The sequence below is a fragment of the Anabrus simplex genome, chromosome 2, assembly GCF_040414725.1.
Source record: "Anabrus simplex isolate iqAnaSimp1 chromosome 2, ASM4041472v1, whole genome shotgun sequence".
In the NCBI taxonomy this organism is placed as follows: Eukaryota; Metazoa; Arthropoda; class Insecta; order Orthoptera; family Tettigoniidae; genus Anabrus; species Anabrus simplex.
Genome location: NC_090266.1, coordinates 174,306,683 through 174,331,954, shown reverse-complemented (window position 1 = coordinate 174,331,954; position 25,272 = coordinate 174,306,683). Strand labels below are relative to the sequence as shown.

Here is a 25,272-nt window from a genome sequence, read left to right as displayed (position 1 = left end):
TGTTTATTCAAACTAGTACAAGAATACTTCGGTCAAGGTTAAATTTTGGCAACCAGTCGAGCTGAAGTAAGTAAATACAAATTTCTCTAAATATCTGAGATATCGTTCTTTTATAAACACATCGCTAAAGATCAGTTTTTTGGTATATTATTATTTAAAGGAGTTTGACAGTTAGAAAGCGACCAGCATGGTCATCGCGTGACCAGTAGCAGAGTAGCAGATTGACAACAAGGAATGAAGGAGGACATATTGTTTGGGTTCAGACCAATATCACATCTTTTAATTTTTGGATAAATTAGATGGAATGAAGTAAGTAGGCCTAAATAATTTCTCCAGACATCTGAGTAACCGTCTTTTTCGCAAAAGGTCTCTAAAGTTTGTTTGGTTTATTTATTTAAGGAATTGGACGAGATTAAGAGAAGATATTCTGATATGAGAGGTCTAGAAAATTATAGCAGACTTTAAGAAGAAAGAAGAGGGCAGAAACATTTTAAAGGATAACTAATTTTATAGATGTTATTTATTTATTATTTTACGAATTGATATTTATTATTTATGATTTACGATTTTAGGATAAAGACTATTTATGGATGTTATCTATTATTTTACAAAATTGATTTATGTAAGGATTTCCACTAAATGACAAGTAAATGTTAAATTTAGACAAGAAGAAATAATTATTATTTCAGATGTAAATAAGGACATAAATTAACATATAGAGATTAATTTAATAGATTACATTAGTTAGGAAATTTCCAGTAAAATCTGCAACAAATGACATAGTAAATAAGAAAGGTGAAACTAAGAGAAATTGTTGTAACAATTTTCAAAATTCATAGATACTTGTTATATTATACCATGGTACCATAGTCCAAGGATCAATTACTGTTTGGCACCGCTGAAGAAGAGAGCGGTGGCTCTCGAAACATGTACATGTACGGTAATTAAATAAAATAAAATGTATAAGTATTGACAAGGCGGTGAAAATATTTTACAGAAATTTAAATATAAGTCAATACGGACCAACATGGTGAAAATAATCAATGCTACTCTTTTGTCGGAAATCACCCAGAACAAGTCGAGCTGCTTTTCTTTGGATTTTTTTCCAGTTCTTGAATCAAGTAATCCTGGTGAGGGTCCCATACACTGGAACCATACTCTAGTTGGGGTCTTACCAGAGACTTATATGCCCTCTCCTGTACATTCTTACTACAACCCCTAAATACCCTCATAACCATGTGCAGAGATCTGTACCCTTTATTAACAATCATATTTATGTGATTACCCCAATGAAGGTCTTTTCTTATATTTAATTTAATTTCGTGTGGCTATTTCTAGCCGGGTGCAGCCCTTGTAACGCAGACCCTCCAATGAGGGTGGGCGGCATCTGCCATGTGTAGGTAACTGCGTGTTATTGTGGTGGAGGATAGTGTTATGTGTGGTGTGTGAGTTGCAGGGATGTTGGGGACAGCACAAACACTCAGCCCCTGAGCCACTGGAATTAACCAAGGAAGGTTAAAATCCCCGACCCGGCCGGGAATCGAACCTGGGACCCTCTGAACCGAAGGCCAGTATGCTGACCATTCAGCCAACGAGTCGGACTTTCTTATATTAACACCTAGGTACTTACAATGATCCCCAAAGGGAACTTTCACCCCATCAACGCAGTAATTAAACTGAGAGGACTATTCCTATTTGTGAAACTCACAACCTGACTTTTAACCCCGTTTATCATCATACCATTGCCCACCGTCCATCTCACAACACTGTCGAGGTCACTCTGCAGCCGCTCATAATCTTGTAAGTTATTTATTACTCTGTACAGAATAACATCATCTGCAAACAGCCTTATCTCTGATTCCACTTCTTTACACATATCATTGATATATATGAGAAAACATAAATGTCCACTAATACTGCCCCCTCTTCTTCTTCTTCTTCTTCTTCTTCTTCTTCGTCTTCTTCTTCTTATTATTATTATTAGATGCAAAAAAAATACCAGAAAACTGATCATGCAAAGCTCACTTAGAAGTTGTGCATTTCCTTCTTTGCCAGGCAGCCTTCAGTTTTTCTCTCATTGTGGTTCTTCGTTCTTCTGTCCATTTAGCTCCTGTCTTCTTCTTGTGGTTTCTCTCTGACTCTACTTATTATTATTATTATTATTATTATTATTATTATTCTTGTACGTATTTGTGATTTGGTGAATCATCAGGTTATTATATGTAAATGTGGCATATTTGGTTTTATTAATTCTGTCTGGTATCAGATTTGTAGACAGCTTATTTCTAATTTTATTGACTAGGCGATTGACCATCTCGACTTTGAATCCATTTAATTTTGCTAAATTATTTATGTATTTTAATTCTGTCTTTATTAGGGGTGAGTGGAATTCTCAAAGCTCTATAAACCAAGCTATAGAAAGATGCCTGCTTTTGTGAACTGGGGTGTAATGACGAGTTGTTTTTGGTTATTGCAGCATGTGTTAGTTTCCTGTATATCTGGAATTCAAAAGTGTTATTTAATCTTTTGACCGTTATGTTCAAAAAATTCAATGATTTTTTTAGACTCGTCTTCCATCGTAAATTTTATGTTGGGGTCAATCCTGTTTAATCTTTCTAGTATCTCATTACTATTAGTGATGTCTCTATCAATAATAACGAATGTGTTGTCCACAAATCTTAACCATAAATCTGTGCCTCTGATTTTTTCCTTTATATTCATGTGTTCAAACGAAAAAGTCAGAGGCATAGTTTTATGGTTAAGATTTATGGATGACACATTCATTATTATTGATAAAAAACAAAGCAAAGTCACCTCCGTACAGGCCATGAAGGCCCTTGGAGGAGTGGAAGGTAAAGGCTTCCACCATTGTTAACCTCGGCACGTGATGGGGTAGAGCTCTACGCCCGGCCGCCTTTGCCCCCAGGAATTAACCTGGTATTCGCTTTTGGTGTAGGCTGAGTGAACCTCAGGGCCATATGCACATCCGCAAGTGGAAATCTCGTTTCTTAAATTTTACGACTTCCTGACGGGGATGTCATAAAAAGAAAGAAAAGTTTCACCTGACGGGTATTCGAACCCACGTCCTTCCGGGCGAACCGAGCATGCCTTTACCGCCTCGGCCAGGCAGCCCCTTATTACTGATAAAGGCATCACTAATAGTAATGAGATACTGGAAGATTTAAACAGGATTGACCCCAACGTAAAATTTATGAAGGAAGACAAGTCTAATAAATCATTGAATTTTTTGGACATAACGGTCGCAAGATTAAATAACACTTTTGTATTCCAGATATACAGGAAACCAACACATGTTCCAATAACCATAAACAACTCGTCATTACACCCCAGTACACATAAGCAGGCATCTAACTATAGTTTGGTTTATAGAGCTTTCAGAATTCCACTCTCCCCTAATAAATTACAGACAGAATTAAACTACATAAAAAATTTAGCAAAATTAAATGGATTTAAAGTCGAGATGGTCAATCCCCTAGTCAATAAAATGAGAAATAAGCTGTCTACAAATCTGATACCGGACAGAATTAATAAAACCAAATATGCCACATTTACGTATAATAACCCGACAATTCACCAAATCATGAATACGTTCAAGAAACACGGTATGAACGTAGCCTTTAGAACTTCTAATACGGATCAATGTATATGTTTTAATCATGACAAAATTAATCAGGGAAACCATTGTTTCTCGAAATCAGAAGTTTATAGATTGAAATGCTCAGAATGCAGGTTTTCTTATATCAGACAAACTGGGAGAAGCTTTTTTACGAGGTACATGGAGCATTTTAACGCAGAAAAACATAATAAATACTCGGCAATGAGTATGCACATGAAAGAGACAGGACACCATTTTACTTCCATTGAGAAAGATTTGATGATAATGAGGAGTATGGAAAAAGGTAAGCTATTGAACGAACTGGCAAGCCTTTATACATTTTTGGATCAGAATTATAATAAGGATAAAAATCTCAATGATGTTACGGAAGTCAGAAGTCCTTTACACGAATTAACACCTAAGTTACTAAATTCTGTTAAATCAGATCAGAAAGGAATCCAACAGATGTTTAAGTTGTTAAATACAAAGGTTTTTTCCCCTCCACCAAATGTCAAGCTTGCTCCCATCACTCGTAAGAATGCTCCACCTATACCGCCAATGACGCATAAGGGTCCGCCTATCTCCACTCCCCTGCCAGGTTCACCATTGCCTCTTACCCCTCTCCAAGCGTTAAACAAGCTCCCGTCACTCGTAAAAGAGCCCCTCCTATACCAGCAATAACGCAGAAAGACCTGCCCATCTCTTCTCCCACTCTAGGTCCCCCACCACCTGTATCACACAAATACAACACTAGGAGCCGCACTGGCAGACAGGTTAGCAACTCCATATCAACAGGACGTACCTATCGTCTTAATAATAACAAGTTCCCCTTTAAATGTGGTCAGTTAGGAAATTCACACGCACTTGTAATATTATAGTATTAAATTCCCTTTTTTTTTTTTTTTCTTTACTATTTCCACTATCTGCATAAATTAGTCGGAGGTCATGTACGATGTTCTATAGCTAGCAAATTTGCATAACTTAACTTACTACCTACATTTGTAAACGAGTTGAGCAGCATCTTTCAACAAGAGCCCACATTTGACTCCCGCACACATTCTGCGTCTTGTCTGTTATGTTTAAAGCAATATGGATTATTGTTTTCACAATTCAGCTTGTGAGCACTCTATTTTAATTTATATTCCAGAAATACCACATCACTTAAGTTGCATTTTAATTTTCGTCTTTCCGTAAGATTGGTGTTCACCTTGGTGCTGTTTTTATAGAAAGCAATTACTACTGTTTTTAAGATGAAGATTTAATAATAGTTTCAGGCAGGGGCGGTTTCTCCATAAGGTTGCAGGTTTGCGCTACCCCCATTAATTTTTTATGTTTATTTTAGGTAAAGTTTTATAATTTGGATGACATTCAAAAATTCCCTAAAAGCAATACTTGCCATTACATTACGGTAAAGCAAATTTACATCTTCATATTGTTTCAACAAAATATGTACATTTCTTAAGTCACCCATATTTTCTTCAGTGCTTAACAACGCATTACGGCATTCCAAATGGGGTAACTTGGAACACAACCAGCCATACACATATGCATATGCCTTTTCCTGAATTAAATCAAAACCCACAGATCACACCTATAACAACTCATCGGTATGGAAGGTTAACTGCTGCACTATACAATAAAATAAGCTTATTATATTTTAAGCCAGTTGAAATATGGGTCATGCAGGTCAGAAGTTTAGGATTTACTATAAAAATCTCTTTGTAACTGGAAGAATATATATACAAACACAATATTTACTTACATTTTCTTGTCACGAGGGAAACTGAAGAAAGATCGCGAATCGTTCTGCACTTCGTAGTTATTGCAGCCAAACACAGCACACATCCATCCACTCATATTGAGAGGAGATATAAAGGAATGACACATGCTACTATTTACTTATGTCAACTTAATGCAAACGTATAAATAACGTTAAAAAGTTCACAAACAAATACACATGCTCTTATGACAGAATCAGTAACTCCATATCACTCCGCTAGATAGAGCTGTAATCGCTGTCCCTCGATATCTCGCAGACTGTCGCGTATTGTCTCTACTGTATTTGCTAGATACTTACAATGATCCCCAAAAGGAACTTCCACCCCATCAACGCAGTAATTAAAACTGAGAGGACTTTTCCTATTTGTGAAACTCACAACGTGACTTTTAACCCTGTTTATCAACATAACGTTACCTGCTGGCCATCTTACAACATTATTGAGGTCACATTGTAGTTGCTCACAATCTTGTAACTTATTTATTACTCTATACAGAATAACATCATCCACAAAAAGCCTTACCTCTGATTCCACTTCTTTACTCATATCATTTATGTATATAAGAAAACATAAAGGCCTTGAGGAAATCCCCTCTTAATTATTGTGATACACTTGATCCTGCATTTCGAAAGTTGGCATAAAACCATATTCCATATTTGTTTTTTTTTCCAAAGGAAGTTGCTTGAATGCAGCCATTGTATTTTCTAATGCCATTCATGAAATATATGTGCTCAAGATACAGACCCATGATCAAACTGTATACTGGCTTAGGAAGAGGCAAAACAAGTCAGAAGCTGCAATTTATCAGCACTACAATATAGTATATGAATGTGTGAATCATAGTGCCCAAGGATAGTGTTTTATCACATGTAATAAGAATACAGTTCCTTCTCAAGGTGTACTTTGCCATGACTGTTAATAAATCTCAAGGTCAGTCACTGAACACGGCCAGCATCAGCTTGACAGAAGACTGTTTCGGATATGGACAGTTCTATGTTGCATATTCCAGTGTTAGCTCTGCCAGTAGCTTGGTCTTTGTATCTCCAAAAGGCAATACCACAAATTTGGTTTACAAAGGGTACTGGGGAAAAATGAAACTCAATTTTTTGGTGAATTTTTATACTTTAGGTATTTTCAACATGTTCATGGAATACCGAGGAATGATTATTTTTACCAAATTATGAAATTCACATGAGTGAAGTTGTAGGTAAACTTTCTATGCTACATTTCGTTATCTGTAAGGAAAAAGTACAATAATGCATGTACAAAATTATTGAAAATATCTGTTCACATATTAACGTATCCGCAAAGATGCACACGAGATGCTGTCAGTTGGTCAATTATTTTTATTCACATCTATTTACATATTAAACACACACACAACCTTAATCATTGTTGTCACAAACAAAACACTTGCATCACAAACTGCCATTTTAGAAACAACTGCCTGACACTTCCATACGGAGACTGCAACCTCTGTATGTCACAAGGTCACAAGTATATTCTTGCTACACCATAACTCTACTGAACAATAACTCTCTTGTCACCGTCAAGATTGTCTCCTTATATATGTCCTGGCCAGGCTTCCAGAAAGATATGTTACAAGGAATACCTTCTCGAAAACTCTAGAGTTCCCAATACATAGAAATAGTGTACAGAATATTCTCAATCGTTCTTGTCTAAGTATTATATTCATTAAGTTACTGTGTGTTTCACAATTATGGATTACAAATTATATGTACAGGTAAGAATAAATTATAATATGAATTTACAGGTATTTACATTAACTGAACTCATATAAATATTTATGTACAGCACATGTTTCATGACATAACCTCACAAACAATGCGATTGTATCATAATAATAATAATACAATACTAACTGGATGTAACACTTCATCGCCATACATGGAAGTAATAATAATAATAATAATAATAATAATAATAATAATAATAATAATAATTTGAGCTTGTTCTTGCAATATTTACCCATGAGTGAGTGAATGTGGTTTTTAAGTTATATCCGTTTATCACACTTGCGTCAATATAAATAGGGCTTGGATGTTTAGGAAAAGTCATAATTTTTTCTTTCTCTCTAATTTCTTGTCTAATTGGTTTTTTGTGCAAATCGGGTGATTATCGTCACAATTAAGTGATTTTTATTTGTCATATAAATGCCAGTTTTGGCTATTTTTTGTGATAAGGTCATATTTTGGTGGTTTGATGACAACTGTAGCTGTACAAAATCATCTTCAACTTACCAAATGCGAACTTGCGTTCACAAAACTGCTTCTTGGTATAACATCTGCAGTTAACAAAAGTTGAATACCCTTTGAGTAGAATGAAGGTCATAGACCTCACATCACCTTTTACCCCACCCGCTGTACTCAGCTACCCGGTCTCCCATATAGAGACAGTAATCCTGAAATAACTATCCCAGCATTGAGCTAATTACTTATGGCAATCGCTCATGTGGCTTTGTTCAGATATTAGAATCTCAACTTCCTGTCACTTACGCAGGCGTCAGTTTACAGTGAATCGTATAGTTGTAGTCGCAAATTAGTTGCAGTCAGATAGTCTCAGACTTACAACAACTTGATACAGTTCAATTAGCGTAAGACTGGCGAGGACATACATTACCAGTCTGGTCTTCATTTGTGACTACAAGAAAAGTCTCACTTCAAGTATTATTCAATAATAGTTGACTTGGTGTCAATCCTCATGCTAAATTCAACTACATTACATAACATAGAGCATGTTATATGAACCCTACCTATTTTACTAAATGCCTTTACAAGTTTTAAACTAAGTGTATAGTTCTGAAGAGAACATCCTTCATACTACACACCATACCACACCACACCACACCACACCACACACCGCATCGCACTGCACCGCGTCACTGGACACAATGCGCCCTTTACTACCTGCTCGTTGTTCTTCTGAGCTAATCCTCCGCCTTCACCCTTCACTCAGCATCCCTTTGGTGGCAGTTGTCTGGGAAGAGCACATTTCTGTGAAAAACCCACCCTCTGCTGTTTGCTCTGAAGGTCCAAATAGGCATTTTAGGGCACTATAAAACCCTATTAATGTAAGAGATTTATCATGAAATGTCAACATATTTTTAAAAAAATCATGTTACTTTGTAAGGAACGATATAGGAATTTGCCTTAAAATCCCAGGTCTAGAAATAAGTTCTGTGCACAACAACACGTTAGCTCCAGATTACACATATATACCATCACACACACAAATGCACACTGGGAATGAACTTGCAATAACCTCATCATACACTCGTAATGATCCCTAGTGTCTTAGTAGTCTACTCCGTAATGATCCAGTAACGACTCCACAGTCAAAGTTCTTCAACATTATTAACTCCGTAATGAATAAGTAATGACCCCATAATGCTTTAGTAGTCTCCTCCGTAATGGTTCAGTAATGACTCCACAGTCAAGGTTCTTCACCACTACTAACTCCGTAATGGATAATGAACTACTTTGTAATGGCTTCATACAGTAATATATATATACACACATACGCTTGCTACATGTGGCGTAGCAACGCTCTAACTGAAACATCTTTAGGCGTGTCTCAGTCAGTGCAACCTTGTTGAAAATTGGGGCTTTCGGATTGGTTACCGAGCGGCTGGTACGAAATTTAGTGATCTCTAGTGTTTATCCACATTGATGAATTACCATCTTTTAGCCTATGCATCCCGGCCGTACCCTGGGTTTCCAAGCCACTTGTGCAACACTTTCAGCTGGCTTCAACCGTCTTTGAAATAGATGTTGATATCCATAGGCAACCTGAAATATTTATCCTGAATGAGTAAATACCAATAAAGTTTGACCTTGTGGCAGATTCCCTGTCTGTTGTTTTCCTAGCTTTATCTTAAATGATTGCAAAGAAATTGAAAATTTATTGAACATCTCCCTTCGTAAGTCATTCCAATCCCTAACTCCCCTTCCTATAAACAAATATTTGCCCCAATTTGTCCTCTTGAATTCCAACTTTATCTTCATATTGTGATCTTTCCTACTTTTAAAGACACCACTCAAACTTATTCGTCTACTGATGTCATCCCATGCCATCTCTCCACTGACAGCTCGGAACATACCATCTATAACATACCACTTATCACAAGTCATTAACCTCATTTCTGGTCCGTATTGACGACAGTGATTACATACAATTTACAAAATATTCGTTTAATGTTAACCTAGTCAGTACTTACAATACCACATTTTGTGGTTAAATAATTATAAAAAATAGAAAGATCGTGAACATGTTCCGCCCTTAAAGGGCATCATCAGCACAATGGATAACCTTAAAACAAATAATTACAATTAAGACTGTTTACAATATTGGTCATATAAAATTGGAATGAGACGTTGTGATGTTAAAAGTTATTTTCAATATCATGATTAAAAAGTTTGACGTGAATGTTACAAACACAAGTTAAAACTATTGTAGTACAATTTTACAATATTGTCTAAAAAATATATGTTTATATTGGTGAGAAGTTTTTTAATCAGCATTCGTCTGGAATTGAAATGGATCCTCTTCTTTTAACTTTTTGGTGAAAGTCAATATTATTACCACCAAGTAGATTTGAAGAATAAAATATGTATAAAACATATGTTCCTATTGTAGAAAATTAGATCAAGAATGAAGATTTGGTGTTTCTTCATGAGTTAAATTGGTTAAAACACATTCAGGTGAGAATACGTTAAAATGGAATATACGTTGAAAATTTTTTTGATGTACTAGTTGGAATATTTATCACTATAACAGTAGTCTTCCCATTTGTTGTATAAATCTCAATGGTTAGAATGTTGATATCTGCAAAGAAATATAAAAAAGCTAGAACCCTCCCCAAAATACATAAGAAAGATATCCCAATACGTCCCATCATTAACTGTCGTAATAGCCCAACCTACAAAATTTGTAAATATATTCATAGCTTCCTCAAAAGACACTATACATTTAATAACAAGCATCCATTAAAGAATTCAATTGATTTATGCGAGACCCTTAACGATTTCAACTTACAATCCCATCATATAATGTGCTCTTTCGACGTACTTAACATGTTTTCAAATATTCCGATTAAAGACATAATTGATATTATATACAACAATATCAGTAAATACAGTAACCTCAGTAAAATGGAGATCGAAGAATTTATGACTATATTTAAAATTTACATTAGATAATAACTATTACACGTTTAATGGTAGAATTTACAAACAGAATGTCTTGGCGATGGGAGACCTTATTTCGGGTATCCTAGCCGATATCTATATGGATACGTTAGAGCACACAAAAATTAAAACCAACATAAAAGGAATTAGTTTATGGTTAAGGTTTGTGGATGACACATTTGTCATAATTGACAAGAATGTCACCAATAGTAATGAAATATTAAACGAATTAAACAAGATCAACCCCAACGTAAATTTTACAAAAGAAGATGAAGATGGAGGCTCTTTAAATTTTTTGGATATAAAAGTTACCCGATCTAATAACTCCTTTGAATATCAAATTCACAGAAAGCCTACACACTCGTCAATTACAATAAATAATTCTTCATTACATCCTGGATCGCAAAAACAGACATCCTTCTACAGCCTAATATATCGAGCCTTAAGAATCCCCTTATCTCCCATAAATTTGAGAACTGAATTAAATAACATAAGAAATCTTGCAATAACCAATGGTTACAAAATAGAAATGATAAACCGTCTGATACATAAAATAAAAAACAAGCTATCCACTAACCTCAAACCAGATAGGCCCAACAGAAATAAACATGCCGTTTTCACATGTAATAGCCCAACTATTCACCAAATTACTAATACCTTCAAGTATAATATAAACGTAGCTTACAGAACAACCAATACTACACAGAACATATTTTTAAATTATAATAAAATAAACATACATACATACATTATCATTATAGACTTATGCCTTTCAGCGTTCAGTCTGCAAGCCTCTGAGAATTTACTAAACGTCGCCACAATCCTCGATTTGCAACTAGTGTTGTGGCCTCATTTAGTTCTATACCCCTTATCTTTAAATCGTTAGAAACCGAGTCTAACCATCGTCGTCTTGGTCTACCTTTTCTTCTCTTACCCTCCATAGCAAAGTCCATTATTCTCCTAGGTAACCTATCCTCCTCCATTCACCTCACATTACCCCACCACCGAAGCCGGTTTATGCGTACAGCTTCATCCATCGAGTTCATTCCTAAATTAACCTTTATCTCCTCATTCCGAGTACCCTCCTGCCATTGTTCCCACCTGTTTGTACCAACAATCATTCTTGCTACTTTCATGTCTGTTACTTCTAACTTATGAATAAGATATCTTGAGTCCACCCAGCTTTCGCTCCCGTAAAGCAAAGTTGGTCTGAAAACAGACCGATGTAAAGATAGTTTCGTCTGGGAGCTGACTTCCTTCTTACAGAATACTGCTGATCGCAACTGCGAGCTCACTGCATTAGCTTTACTACACCTTGATTCAATCTCACTTACTATATTACCATCCTGGGAGAACACACAACCTAAATACTTGAAATTATCGACCTGTTCTAGCTTTGTATCACCAATCTGACATTCAATTCTGTTGAAATTCTTACCTACTGACATCAATTTAGTCTTCGAGAGGCTAATTTTCATACCATACTCGTTGCACCTATTTTCAAGTTCCAAGATATTAGACTGCAGGCTTTCGGCACAGTCTGCCATTAAAACCAAGTCGTCAGCATACTAAATTTCCATCTAACTGAATCCCTCCCTGCCATTTTATACCTTTCAGCAGATGATCCATGTAAACTACGAACAGCAAAGGTGAAAGATTACAGCCTTGTCCAACTCCTGTAAGTACCCTGAACCAAGAACTCATTCTACCATCAATTCTCACTGAAGCCCAATTGTCAACATAAATGCCTTTGATTGATTTTAATAATCTACCTTTAATTCCATAGTCCCCCAGTATGGCGAACATCTTTTCCCTCGGTACCCTGTCATATGCTTTCTCTAGATCTACGAAACATAAACACAACTGCCTATTCCTCTCGTAGCATTTTTCAATTACCTGGCGCATACTGAAAATCTGATCCTGACAGCCTCTCTGTGGTCTGAAACCACACTGGTTTCCATCCAACTTCCTCTCAACGACTGATCGCACCCTCCCTTCCAAGGTGCCAGTGAATACTTTGCCTGGTATACTAATCAATGAGATACCTCGATAGTTGTTGCAATCCTTCCTGTTCCCTTGCTTATAGATAGGTGCAATTACTGTTTTTGTCCAATCTGAAGTTACCTTACCATCACTCCACGCTAATTTTACTATCTATGAAGCCATTTCATCCCTGCCTTCCCACTATACTTCACCATTTCAGGTCTAATTTCATCTATTCCTGCTGCCTTATGACAATGGAGTTTATTTACTGTCCTTTCCACTTCCTCAAGCATAATTTCACCAACATCACTTTCCTCCTCCCCATGAGCTTGGCTGTTTGCAACACCACCATGATGATTTCCTTTTACATTGAGAAGATGTTCAAAATATTCCCTCCACCTCTCCAGTGATTCCCTGGGATCTATTATGATTTCACCTCAATTACTCAAAACACTGTTCATTTCCTTTTTCCCTCCCTTCCTAAGATTCTTTATTACTGTCCAGAAAGGTTTCCCTGCTGCTTGACCTAGCCTTTCCAGGTTATTACCAAAATCTTCCCATGACTTCTTTTTAGATTCAACAACTATTTGTTTCGCTCTGTTTCTTTCATCTACGTACAAATCCCTGTCTGCCTCGGCCCTTGTTTGGAGCCATTTCTGATAAGCCTTCTTTTTACGTTTACAGGCTGCTCTCACTTCATCATTCCACCAAGATGTTCGCCTTTTCCCACCTTTACACACAGTTGTTCCTAGGCATTCCCTTGCTGTTTCTACTACAACATCCCTGTATGCCACCCATTCACTTTCTATATCCTGAACCTGCTTACTGTCTACTGTTTGAAACTTCTCACTAATCATATCCATGTACTTCTGTCTAATTTCCTCGTCCTGGAGATTTTCTACCCTTATTCGTTTGCAGACATATTTCACTTTCTCTACCCTAGGCCTAGAGATACTTAGTTCACTACAGATCAGATAGTGATCTATATCATCGAAAAATCCGCAAAAAACTCGTACATTCCTAACAGATTTCCTGAATTCAAAGTCTGTTAAGATATAGTCTATTATGGATCTGGTACCCCTAGCCTCCCATGTGTAGCAGTGAATAGCCTTATGCTTGAAGAATGTATTCGTAACAGCTAAACCCATACTAGCACAGAAGTCCAGCAAACGCTTCCCATTCCCATTAGCTTCCATATCTTCCCCACATTTACCAATCACCCTTTCGTATCCTTCAGTTCTATTCCCAACTCTCGCATTGAAATCGCCCATTAGCACTATTCTATCCTTGCTGTTGACCATGACCACGATGTCACTCAATGCTTTATAGAACTTGTCAACTTCATCCTCATCTGCATCCTCACATGGTGAATACACGGACACAATTCTTGTCCTAATTCCTCCCACTGACAAATCTACCCACATCATTCGCTCGTTTACGTGCCTAACAGAAACTATGTTGCGTGCAATGGTATTCCTGATAACCAGCCCTACCCCAGACTCTGCCCTTCCCTTTCTAACACCCGTCAAGTACACTTTATAATCTCCTATCTCTTCCTCATTATCTCCCCTTACCCGAATATCACCTATTCCTAGCACATCCAGATGCATCCTCTTTGCTGACTCAGCCAGTTCTACCTTCTTTCTTCCATAAGCCCCATTAATATTGATAGCTCCCCATCGAATTCCATTTCGTTCGCCAAGTTGTTTCCAAGGAGTCCCTCGGCTGTCAAATGGGAGTGGGACTCCATTACTCCCATAGGTCCGAGGCTTGCTTAAAGTGTTCTGAGCTCGGTAAATTCATGAAGCAGGATGCTGCCCTACTTGCACATAGTCCAAGTGAGGATCTTTCCTCTAACGGGTTATGGACCACCGGTGAATTGTACAGTCCTAGCCGCCTGATCACAAGGCGGGCCAGGACTCAGAATATGTCCGAGATGCCCACTCCCATTCCGTAGCAACTGGTATCCCGACTCTCAGGACCACTTACTAGGCCACTCAGCCGTTGCCCATGGTTCACGAACTAGGACGTTACTACAGTAACCCTACGGCATTCGAGTAAGTAGCCATTTTTACGTAACCCATAACACTATACAATCACATCCATTATTTATACATGCACATTAAATGCGTTTTTATATATCTTTGCAGATTATCAACATTCTAACCATTGAGATTTACACAACAAATGGGAAGACTACTGTTATAGTGATAAATATTCCAACTAGTACATCAAAAAAATTTTCAACGTATATTCCATTGTAACGTATTCTCACCCGAATGTGTTTTAACCAATTTAACTCATGAAGAAACACCAAATCTTCATTCTTGATCTAATTTTCTACAATAGGAACATATGTTTTATACATATTTTATTCTTCAAATCTACTTGGTGGTTAATACGACAATAATATTGAATTTCCAAAAAGTTAAAAGAAGAGAATCCATTTCAATTCCAGACGAATGCCGATTAAAAAACTTCTCACCAATATAAACATATATTTTTTAGACAATATTGTAAAATTGTACTACAATAGTTTTAACTTGTGTTTGTAACATTCACGTCAAACTTTTTAATCATGATGTTGAAAATAACTTTTAACATCACAACGTCTCATTCCAATTTTATATGACCAATATTGTAAACAGTCTTAATTGTAATTATTTGTTTTAAGGTTATCCATTGTGCTGATGATGCCCATTAAGAAGGGCAAAACATGTTCACGATCTTTCTATTTTTTATAATTATTTAACCACAAAATGTGGTATTGTAAGTATTGACTAGGTTAACATTAAACGAATATTTTGTAAATTGTATGTAATTACATACCACTTAGTCGAGCAGCTCGTCTCCTTTCTCCCAAGTCTTCCCAGCGCAAACTTTGCAACATTTTTGTAATGCTACTCTTTTGTCCGAAATTGCCCAGAACAAATCAAGCTGCTTTTCTATGGATTTTTTCCAGTTCCTGAATCAAGTAATCCTGGTGAGGGTCCCATATACTGGAACCATACTCTAGTTGGGGTCTCACCAGAGACAAATATGCTCTCTCCTTTACATCCTTACTACAACCCCTAAATACCCTCATAACCATGTGCAGAAATCTGTACCTTTTATTTACAATCATATTTATGTGATTACCCCAATGAAGACTTTTCTTTATATTAATACCTAGGTATTTACAATGATACCCAAACGGAACTTTCACCCCATCAACGCAGTAATTAAAACTGAGAGGACTTTTCCTATTTGGGAAACTCACAACCTGACTTTTATCCCCGTTTATAATCATACCATTGCCTACTGTCCATCTCAACATTATCGAGGTCATTTTGCAGTTGCTCACAATCTTGTAACTTATTTGTTACTCTGCACAGAATAACATCATCTGCAAAAAGCCTTATCTTTGATTCCACTTCTTTACACATATCATTGATATATAAGAAAACATAAAGGGCCAATAATACTGCCTTAAGGAATTCACCTCTTAATTATTACAGGTACAGATAAAGCTTCACCTACTCTAATTCTCTGAGTTCTATTTTCTAGAAACAGAGCCACCCATTCAGTCACTCTTTTGTCAAGTCCAATTGCACTCATTTTTGCCAGTAGTCTCCCATGATCTACCCTATCAAATGCCTTAGACAGGTCAATCGCGATACAGTCCAATTGACCTCCTGAATCCAGGATATCTGCTATATCTTGCTGGAATCCTACAAGTTGGGCTTCAGTGGAATAACCTTTCCCAAACCCAAACTGCCTTCTATCAAACCAGTTATTAATTTTGCAAACATGTCTTATATAATCAGAAAGAATGCTTTCCCAAAGCTTACATGCAATGCATGTCAAACTGACTGGCCTGTAATTTTCAGCTTTATGTCTATCAGCCTTTCCTTTATATACAGGGGCTACTATAGCAACTCTCCATTCATTTGGTAAAGTTCCTTCATGCAAACAATAATCAAACAAGTACTTCAGATATGGTACTATATTCCAACCCATTGTCTTTAGTATATCCCCGAAACCTTATCAATTCCAGCTGCTTTTCTAGTTTTCAACTTTTGTATCTTACAGTAAATGTAATTGCTGTCATAGGTAAATGTTAATACTTCTTTAGTATTAGTCACCTCCTCTATCTGGACATTATCCTTGTAACCAACAATCTTTACATACTGCTGACTGAATACTTCTGCCTTTTGAAGATCTTTGTATACAAACTCCCCTTGTTCATTAATGATTCCTGGAATGTCCTTCTTGGAACCTATTGCTGCCTAAAAGTACCTATACATACTCTTCCATTTTTCACTAAAATTTGTATGGCCGCCAATTATGCTTGCCATCATGTTATCCGTAGCTGACTTCTTTGGTCGATTCAATTTCCTAGTAAGTTCCTTCAATTTCTCCTTACTTCCACAGCCATTTCTAACTCTATTTCTTTCCAACCTGTACCTCCTTCTTAGTCTCTTTTCTTCTGTGTTTATAATATAGTAGATCTTTACCATTCCTTACCACCTTTAAAGGTAAATGCTTGAGAATGTTCATGTTAGTTCATTTGAGTAATGAGTTGCACTATACAACAGCAACCTAACATTGCTTAGGGTCAGGTATGGTCTCAAGGATTCTTTATTGCTCTTCTGAAAATCTGTATTCAAATCCCAATATGAATCCTTTAAAAAATTAAATTAGTGGTCTTCCATTTTGTAATCAATCAATCGATCAATCAATCAATCACTACTGATCTGCATTTAGGGCATTTGCCCAGGTGGCAGATTCCCTATCCTTATTTGGGCTCATCAGTTGGTAAGTAGCACACCTACCAAGATCCATGGCTAATGCACTATTATTGGTATTCAACTGTCTTTACCGATGTAGTCACTGTTTCCCATGTTGCACAATCTTTACTGCTAGACCATGTGTACAGACTCTTACCCAAATTAAAAGTTACACAAATACTGTTATAAGGATATACATATTCAGTATTCCATAACTACAAATCCTTCTTATAATACTATGTTCTTACATCTTAATTTAACAAACTCGCATTATATTCACTACTTTTATATTACAAATAATTTTACGAACATCTTCTATCCTAAAATCGGGGACCTTATGTTTGTACAGATAAAATTTTAATCACCGTTACTGATTTCTTGCAAAAAAATCAGAGAATTCAGTCTTTTTTTGTGGTTTTGCCTGCATATTTTTATGTAAGCAGCATATTTTAAAGAAGGGTCGAAGAGGAGAGTATTTAATACGATTATAAATAAATAATTGTGTGGCAAAACATGCAAAATCTTTATGCAATCTCCCCCAAGAACAATAATTTTCCCACGAGAAGGAATGGAATGTCGTTACCTATGATATATCGCACCTTGAGAAAAAGAGGGCCACCTGTGCATTAATGATACTTCTGAGATAATTGCAGTGTAAGATTTAAAAAGGGCCTAGTAAATTCAGTTTGTAATATATTTTAATATATCTTTTATACCCCTACATTGCAATTATCTCAGAAGTATCATTTTTGCACTTGTGGCCCTCTTCTTACCAAGGTGCGATATTTTAGATGACAATTCACACACATTAATGAATGACTATTTGCCATTGGGCTTTATCCCATATTAAGCCATGCTATTCGAATATCGTCAGCTGCTTTGGAATTTAATTTTAATCCAGACACTGAACTCTCATTTAAATTTAGAGAAATTTTGAACGTAATGTGCACTGTTCAACTGCTGAGCAGCAAAACAGCGACTATTCTTGTCCACGTTACTGATATAACATGAAGCCCTTATACTTCTGTATTATATATCCTAAATGTTTTTCTAGTGCCCCCGGGAACATCGATGAAAAATGCATTCTCAATATTTGTGTCGTTTTGTTGGAACACTTGTGATACAATTCCTTTAGTTTTGCCAATTGCCACCTTTTCAATACAATATAAATATATTACAAACTTATATATTTATTATGATGTTTACATGGTACATGTTTCGCTCCTTTTCGTGAGCATCATCAGTCAAACTATCATACTATCATTAATCTAAGATTGTGTAAGATCACACGGAGGTGCTAACTATTACAGATTGTCCGTAACGATTACGGATTTCACTTCGCAATTACGGCATTAAAGTCAAAGGGGAAATTATTACGAAAAAGCAACATTATCACGATAAAAATTAATTTCTACTAGAAAAAGGAAAGAAGTAAAAATGTTCAACCCTTTAAAGCATTACTGGTCAACCCTCCTCGTTTCAATGTTTGTATGTTGGCAACTAAACATATTTGGCGGTTATTTGGTCGTCACTTCCTTCTGTTTCCCGTGAGCGTTGTTAAATCACGGCCAGCTACATAGATATACGCTGCTCTCTTAGCTATAATGACGCATCAAGTCGGCTGTGAAGTAGGCTCTACTCCTTGCTCTGCTGTTCTCCAGTGCGCGCGTTCGGCTCTCTCTTTGTTGTGTGCATAGACATGAGTGGTATATCTAGCGCGTTTCACTTCTAATTATTCTAGTCGTTGATTCGAAAAGAAGTGATTGGTTTTGTAAAATGAAGCGAACCGAGCTCGATAGCTGCAGTTGCTTAAGTGGGGCCAATATTGAGAGTCAGCATCCCTGAAGATGGTTTTCCATGGTTTCCCATTTTCACACCAGGCAAATGCTGGGGTTGTACCTTAATTAAGGCCACCGGTGCTTCCTTCCCACTCCTTTCCCATTGCTGCCATAAGACGTATCTGTGTCGGTGCGATGTAAAGCAACTTGCGTTTTCTTCTAAGAAGACAGCAGTGTTACAGAAATATTGAGACGGTTGCACAAACGAATGGCCATGCCTACTTGCTCTACGTGTTAGTGAAAGCCACGTGTTCTGCAGTGTGTGTTTGTGTGATTTTTCTGTGGCTCACAGTGGATGAATTGATTGCAGAAGACACATAGAATCCAAGAAACATCACACATACGGTGAATCAAAATTGTGAAACCAGTCTGTTTCATCGTTCTTCGTAAAAAGCAATGAAACTGCAGTGACAAATGCCAAATTGCTGTTCACATAATTTCTTTTGGAGCATAATATTCTGTTATCATTTTCAAACCATGCTGGAAATATATTTTTTTGCTAGGGGCTTTACGTCGCACCGACACAGATAGGTCTTATGGCGACGATGGGATAGGAAAGGCCTAGGAGTTGGAAGGAAGCGGCCGTGGCCTTAATTAAGGTACAGCCCCAGCATTTGCCTGGTGTGAAAATGGGAAACCACGGAAAACCATCTTCAGGGCTGCCGATAGTGGGATTCGAACCTACTATCTCCCGGATGCAAGCTCACAGCCGCCCGCCTCTATGCGCACGGCCAACTCGCCCGGTGGAAATATATTTAGATCAATGTTCCCCGACTCTAAAATATCTCAGAAATATGGTTGTGCAAGAACTAAAACCTCTGCTTTAGTTCAATACATGACATCTGAGGCAAAAAGGGAAATAAGTGAACTTTTGCAAATAACACCTTTTTCCTTGGCTACGGATGGTAGTATGGATTCAAATGCAGTTAAACTTTATCCTATAGTTGACACTTTCTTTAATGCTCAGAGAGGCCAAATATCGACTCTTCTATTGTAATTGTTAGAGACTACTGAACAACACAGGTGAGGGAATTTTCTTTTTATTAATAGTGAATTGTCTTCTTTAGCCATTCCATGGGAAAATTGCATTTCTTTTTCATCTGACAATGCCTACACAGTGATAGGGGCAAATAGAGGTGTTGCCAGATTTGTGAAGGACAGGCATTCTTCTGTTTATGTCCTGGGTTGTTCATGTTATCTCATACACATATGTGCACAAAAAGCAGCAGCCCAATTACCAGTCAATGTAGAGAACTTTTTGGTTCAGTTATATTGCTATCTTGGTAAGAGTTCTAAAAGGCAAAACACGTTGAAAGTATATCAGGCTGTTTGTGGCACAGAGGGTCACAAAATTTTGAAATATGTCAATACCCATTGGCTCTCACATCTTCGGTCTATTAATCGAGTTCTTGAGCAGTGGGAAGCTTTGACACTCTTGTTTTGTACTGAGCCCCACCATAAAAATGAGAGCACCAAGCAGTTTAAACTTTAAAATTTTTCTTACAAGACCCACACACAAAACTGTTTTGCTACTTTCTTCAGAGTACGCTTCCTGTCTTTAACTCGGTGAATTTATTTCTCCAACAAGATGCTCCAGCCATACATCTTCTTAGGAGGAAACTTACTGGTCCTTGAACTGATCTATTGGTCAAGTTTATTCAGCCATGTTCTATTCAGTCAGAATCTACTTCTCTTTTGTGTGTTGAATTGAAGAGGAGGAAATATCAGAAAGCCAATGAGGACTTGGTAATTGGAGCAAAAGCCAGGGCATACTTGAAAGATAATGACTGTGATGAAGAGATGTTTTATAATTCTATAACAGAGTTTTATATAGCAGCTTCCAGTTACATTATCAGTTAATTTTCCCCTTGCTGATGAATTTGTTCATCATGCTGACGTTGTAGACATCTCTCTCAGAATGCAGGTTTCCTATTCATCTCTTGAATATTTTTTTCAAAGATTCCTGAGTTTGGTCAAGGAAAGTGAACATGACAAACTTGAAGAGGAATTTGCAGTTTACCTCTGTGATACTTTCCCTGAATATATTGTACATGGACCTAACATCAATGTGAATTGGGGCAAAATTGCAGAGCTTAAAAATTAAAGTGGACAGATTAACTATAAAACCTTAAGTTATGTTGAATTTGCAGTATCTTACTCCCGTTATGCCGCCTCTATTGGGCCATGCTTCAGTGCTCTCATGGTTCAGGCAGCCGTGAAGTACTGGCGAGTGCTTTGGCCAATCACAACACTACATTTTTGTTTTTAATAATTTAAAAATATATGGCAAGTGATTTTTATGCTTTTAAAGACATTCTGCAAATCTACAGGCCAAGAACTTTCGTCAGAATGCTTTACAATGTCAATCGGTTCAGCCGTTCTCTCAAACTTACTGTAACAAAAATCAGCCTAGTGTTTGAAAATATATAGATATAATTTAATAGAGTTTGAATTGTTGTGCTTTTCTGATATGTGACTTAATTTAGTAGAGTGAAATGTGGAGAATTTTTTGTGGTGTTGATCATTTAAGCTATTCTGGTTGGCTCTTTTGGTGATGTGTATTAATATTTTCTCCTTTATGTTTAATGATTTTCTATTATTTCCAGTGTGTACTATTTTAAGATCTGTGCTGTTGTCTGTGAAGTGGTGGGCATTGTTATTCATGTGTTCACAGAAGGCTGAACCTCTGTTGTGTTTCTGTGTTCTTTGTACCTGGTGTGGAAATTTTGTTTTGTTTTTAATTAAATGATGTCTTCTACAGGTATAATCTGTTATTAAATGTTTTCTTTTTCAGGTATTATCTAGTTTTATTAATCCTGCTTTACTTTTGATAGACTGAAAACACATTTATACCTAGCAATGCAGCAATATGAAACTCTGGAGGCTGAATTCTGAACAATGAGATTTCATGTTTTATTTTGAGATTCTTTAAAAAGAATTCATCATCCCCAAATAAACACATGTAATGCTCAGCCAGGATTAATAATTACTGAAAATAAACCTCTCTTTGCTTAATGATCAATAATTGCTTAGAGATATTTTAATTTTTGACTTAGAAGTGCTTAATTTCTCCATCTTGGAAAATGTATTTTCAGCCTGATTGCCTTCTTCGTCTGAGTAAGCAGAGATGGCTAACTGCACGGGATGCAGAAACTATCTTCAAGACCAGCTTATATACTAATGCAGTTCAGTGTGGTCCAGTTATAGGTTTACAGTATTGTGGACCAGGCTGCATTGGTTCCTGCTTAGAGGTTAGTGAAAGATAATGTTTGTGTGTGAAATATCCTGTGGTAATATGTTGAGTACAGAAATTAAAGGATTCATCAGGTGAATTTAAAAGAGAAAAGAAAACTGTAATGTTGTTTATGAATAGGGCATCTTAAAACAATTTCTCTGCATTTTTTTTTATCATCTGAGTACAAACTGGCTATTAACCATGTCCTTGTATATTCAAAACCATCCCACCAAAACTGAACTTCTGAATAACTTAATAATCAGGATGTGTGTCAATGCTTTCCAGTTGACTAAAGACAGTTTATTGTATAAATAAAATGTTAAGATATAATATCTAAAATAAAAATGTGATTCAACTCAGAATGACATGTTTCGTTCAATAACATTGAAATAGGCAGGATGTTTGGAAGATCAGTACAAGTAACCTAGCAGAAGGTAGGGATAAATGTTGACAGTTTGTAAAATATGATTTGGAAAAATTTAGGGAATGGCTTGTCTGAGGGAGGAGTTTGAAGTAGAGTGGTGCAATGTTTGTGAGGTACTTAGTAGCTTGGTTTGCCCCTCAACTTATACTGCATTGCAGCTTCAAGTAGTATGTATGGATAAGTTCTATGAAAATGTTCTGTGTAGAAGAAGCAAACATTTTCACACTGGAAATTATTGTAATGTATGGCAGCAAAGGCCTAAGATGTTCATTATTAAATACTACCCAAGCTACAAACATGAAATTTTCAAATTCATTTATTATTTTTGAAATAGGACTTTATTTTGATGCCATATGTATTCGATGCCCTACCAATAACCAGCAGAAATATTATTTGTACGTATCTCCCAAACACTCTGTGTATAAAAGTAGATACACAACATATATAAAAGTTTGTTTTTCCAATGTGATTATTTTTTATGTGATTTGGGATTTTTCAAGATTTACTCGCTAAAGTCAAATTTATGGCCTGGATGTGTATGACATAAAGAATATTAAAAATGCTCTTAAAAATGTTTAAAATGACTTCATTAAATGCTGGGCTGAATGACTCAGACAGTTGAGACGCTGGCCTTCCGACCCCAACTTGGCAGGTTCGATCCTGGCTCAGTCCAGTGGTATTGGAAGGTGTTCAGATACTTCAGCCTTGTGTCGGTAGATATAGGTGCACGTAAAAGAACTCTTGTGGGACAAAATTCCGGCACCTTGGTGTCTCCGAAAGCCATAAAAGTAGTTAGTGGGATGTAAAGCCATTAACATTATAATTTTATTAAATGATCTAAAAGTTAAAAATAATAAATAAATAATAAAAATATTGTTTAATAATTGATGTTTAAAAAACCCTCAAAAATAATACATTAGACACAAACTTACAAAGTACATGATATACCCAGTCTTACCATAAATACTGTCCCAACTTTTGAGGGTGGCTGTACTTCTGCCCGAACGAGGGAGCGGCTACAAAACCAGTATCGTGAGGCATGAGTCATTGTTGGTTGAGCTGCAGTTGTCAGTTTGAAGTTTTCAAGATGGAATGGGGGGAGTATGAGAATCGTGTGGCCATGATAGCATTAAACAAGGTAGGGCAATCACCAGGCAAGATTTTCAAAACCCTCCAGAAGCTGAAAATTAGTAAGAAATTTGTTTGCTGCACTATAAATCGATTTGTTGAGGTTGGAACTGTGAGAAATTGTCCGCGGCAAGGAAGGCCACGCACAGTACAAACGCTAGAACTCATCAAAGCAGTGGCGGCTCGTGTGCGACGAAATCCGGTAAGGAGACAGTCAGTGATGGCTCGTGAGTTACAGATATCAAAAATGTCTGTCTCGCATGTTAAGCATTGACCTGGGACTCCATGCTCACAAACGACACAAAGGATATCTCATGACAAATGAACTGAAGCGCCAGATGCTCCTAAAATCAAAGCGCTTACTTGAGTGTTACGCGGCTAATGGTCATCGTCGAATCCTGTTTACGGATGAAAAGATTTTCAGTGTTGAGGAGACTTTCAACACCCAAAACGACAGGGTATATGCCCATTCCTCTAGAGAAGCTGGTGGGGTGTGAGCTTCGAGGGCACAACGGAGCTCCATTTCTATGAAAAGGGAGTCAAAACTTCAGTTAAAGTGTACCAGGAGACAGTGCTTGAGGGACTGGTCAAGAATCTCAACAACACCCTCTTCCATGGACGGAACTGGAGCTTCCAGCAGGACTCAGCCCCAGCGCACAAGGCATGGGCGACCAGCAGTGGTTGGAGGCAAATATTCCTGATTTCATTTCCACTTCAGATTGGCCATCTGCAAGTCCAGATTTAAACCCTTCGGACTACAAATTGTGGTCCAAGCTTCAGGAGATGGCTTGCAAGAAAAGTCATTCCAATATTGAAAGCTTAAAGCAGTCTCTTCGGAAGGCAGTTGCAGAATTTCCAGTTGATGTGTTGCTTAATGCCATTGATGAGTGGCCATAAAGACTTAAGGGACTGTGTGCGTGCAAATGGTGGCAATTTTGAATAATTATTTGATGTTATGGTTCATAATGCATCTATGTAACACTTGTTATTAGGATATTAAAATATCTCTAACCATTTTGTGTCAATTTACTTAAACGTTTGGGACAGTATTTATGGTAAGACTATGTAGGCCTTTTATTTGGAGGCTGCTTGAAGACAAAGAATACAAAATACAGTGAAAATTAATTGTAAAAGAAATAGCTTCAAAAGAACTCGAAATATTAATACATGATATGTGAAATTAAAGTCTACAAAAACATTTTAAAAATCATGAAAAACAACTTGAAAAATTAATTTCTACAAAATGTAAAATATAAATGTGATTCGGAAACAAAGACTCAAAAGAAAGACTGCT

At 36.8% G+C, this 25,272-nt stretch overlaps 1 protein-coding gene across 2 annotated transcripts in view; it reads left to right on the top strand.

The window, feature by feature from the left end:
• The window catches only part of LOC136862724 (protein XRP2), a 304,026-nt gene that overhangs the window by 197,224 nt on the left and 81,530 nt on the right, over positions 1-25,272 (top strand). For both annotated transcript variants that reach the window (XM_068226503.1, XM_068226502.1), the window contains exon 6: positions 22,287-22,442. In XM_068226503.1, the coding sequence (XP_068082604.1) occupies positions 22,287-22,442 (156 nt within the window). The remainder of the gene's footprint in view (positions 1-22,286; positions 22,443-25,272) is intronic.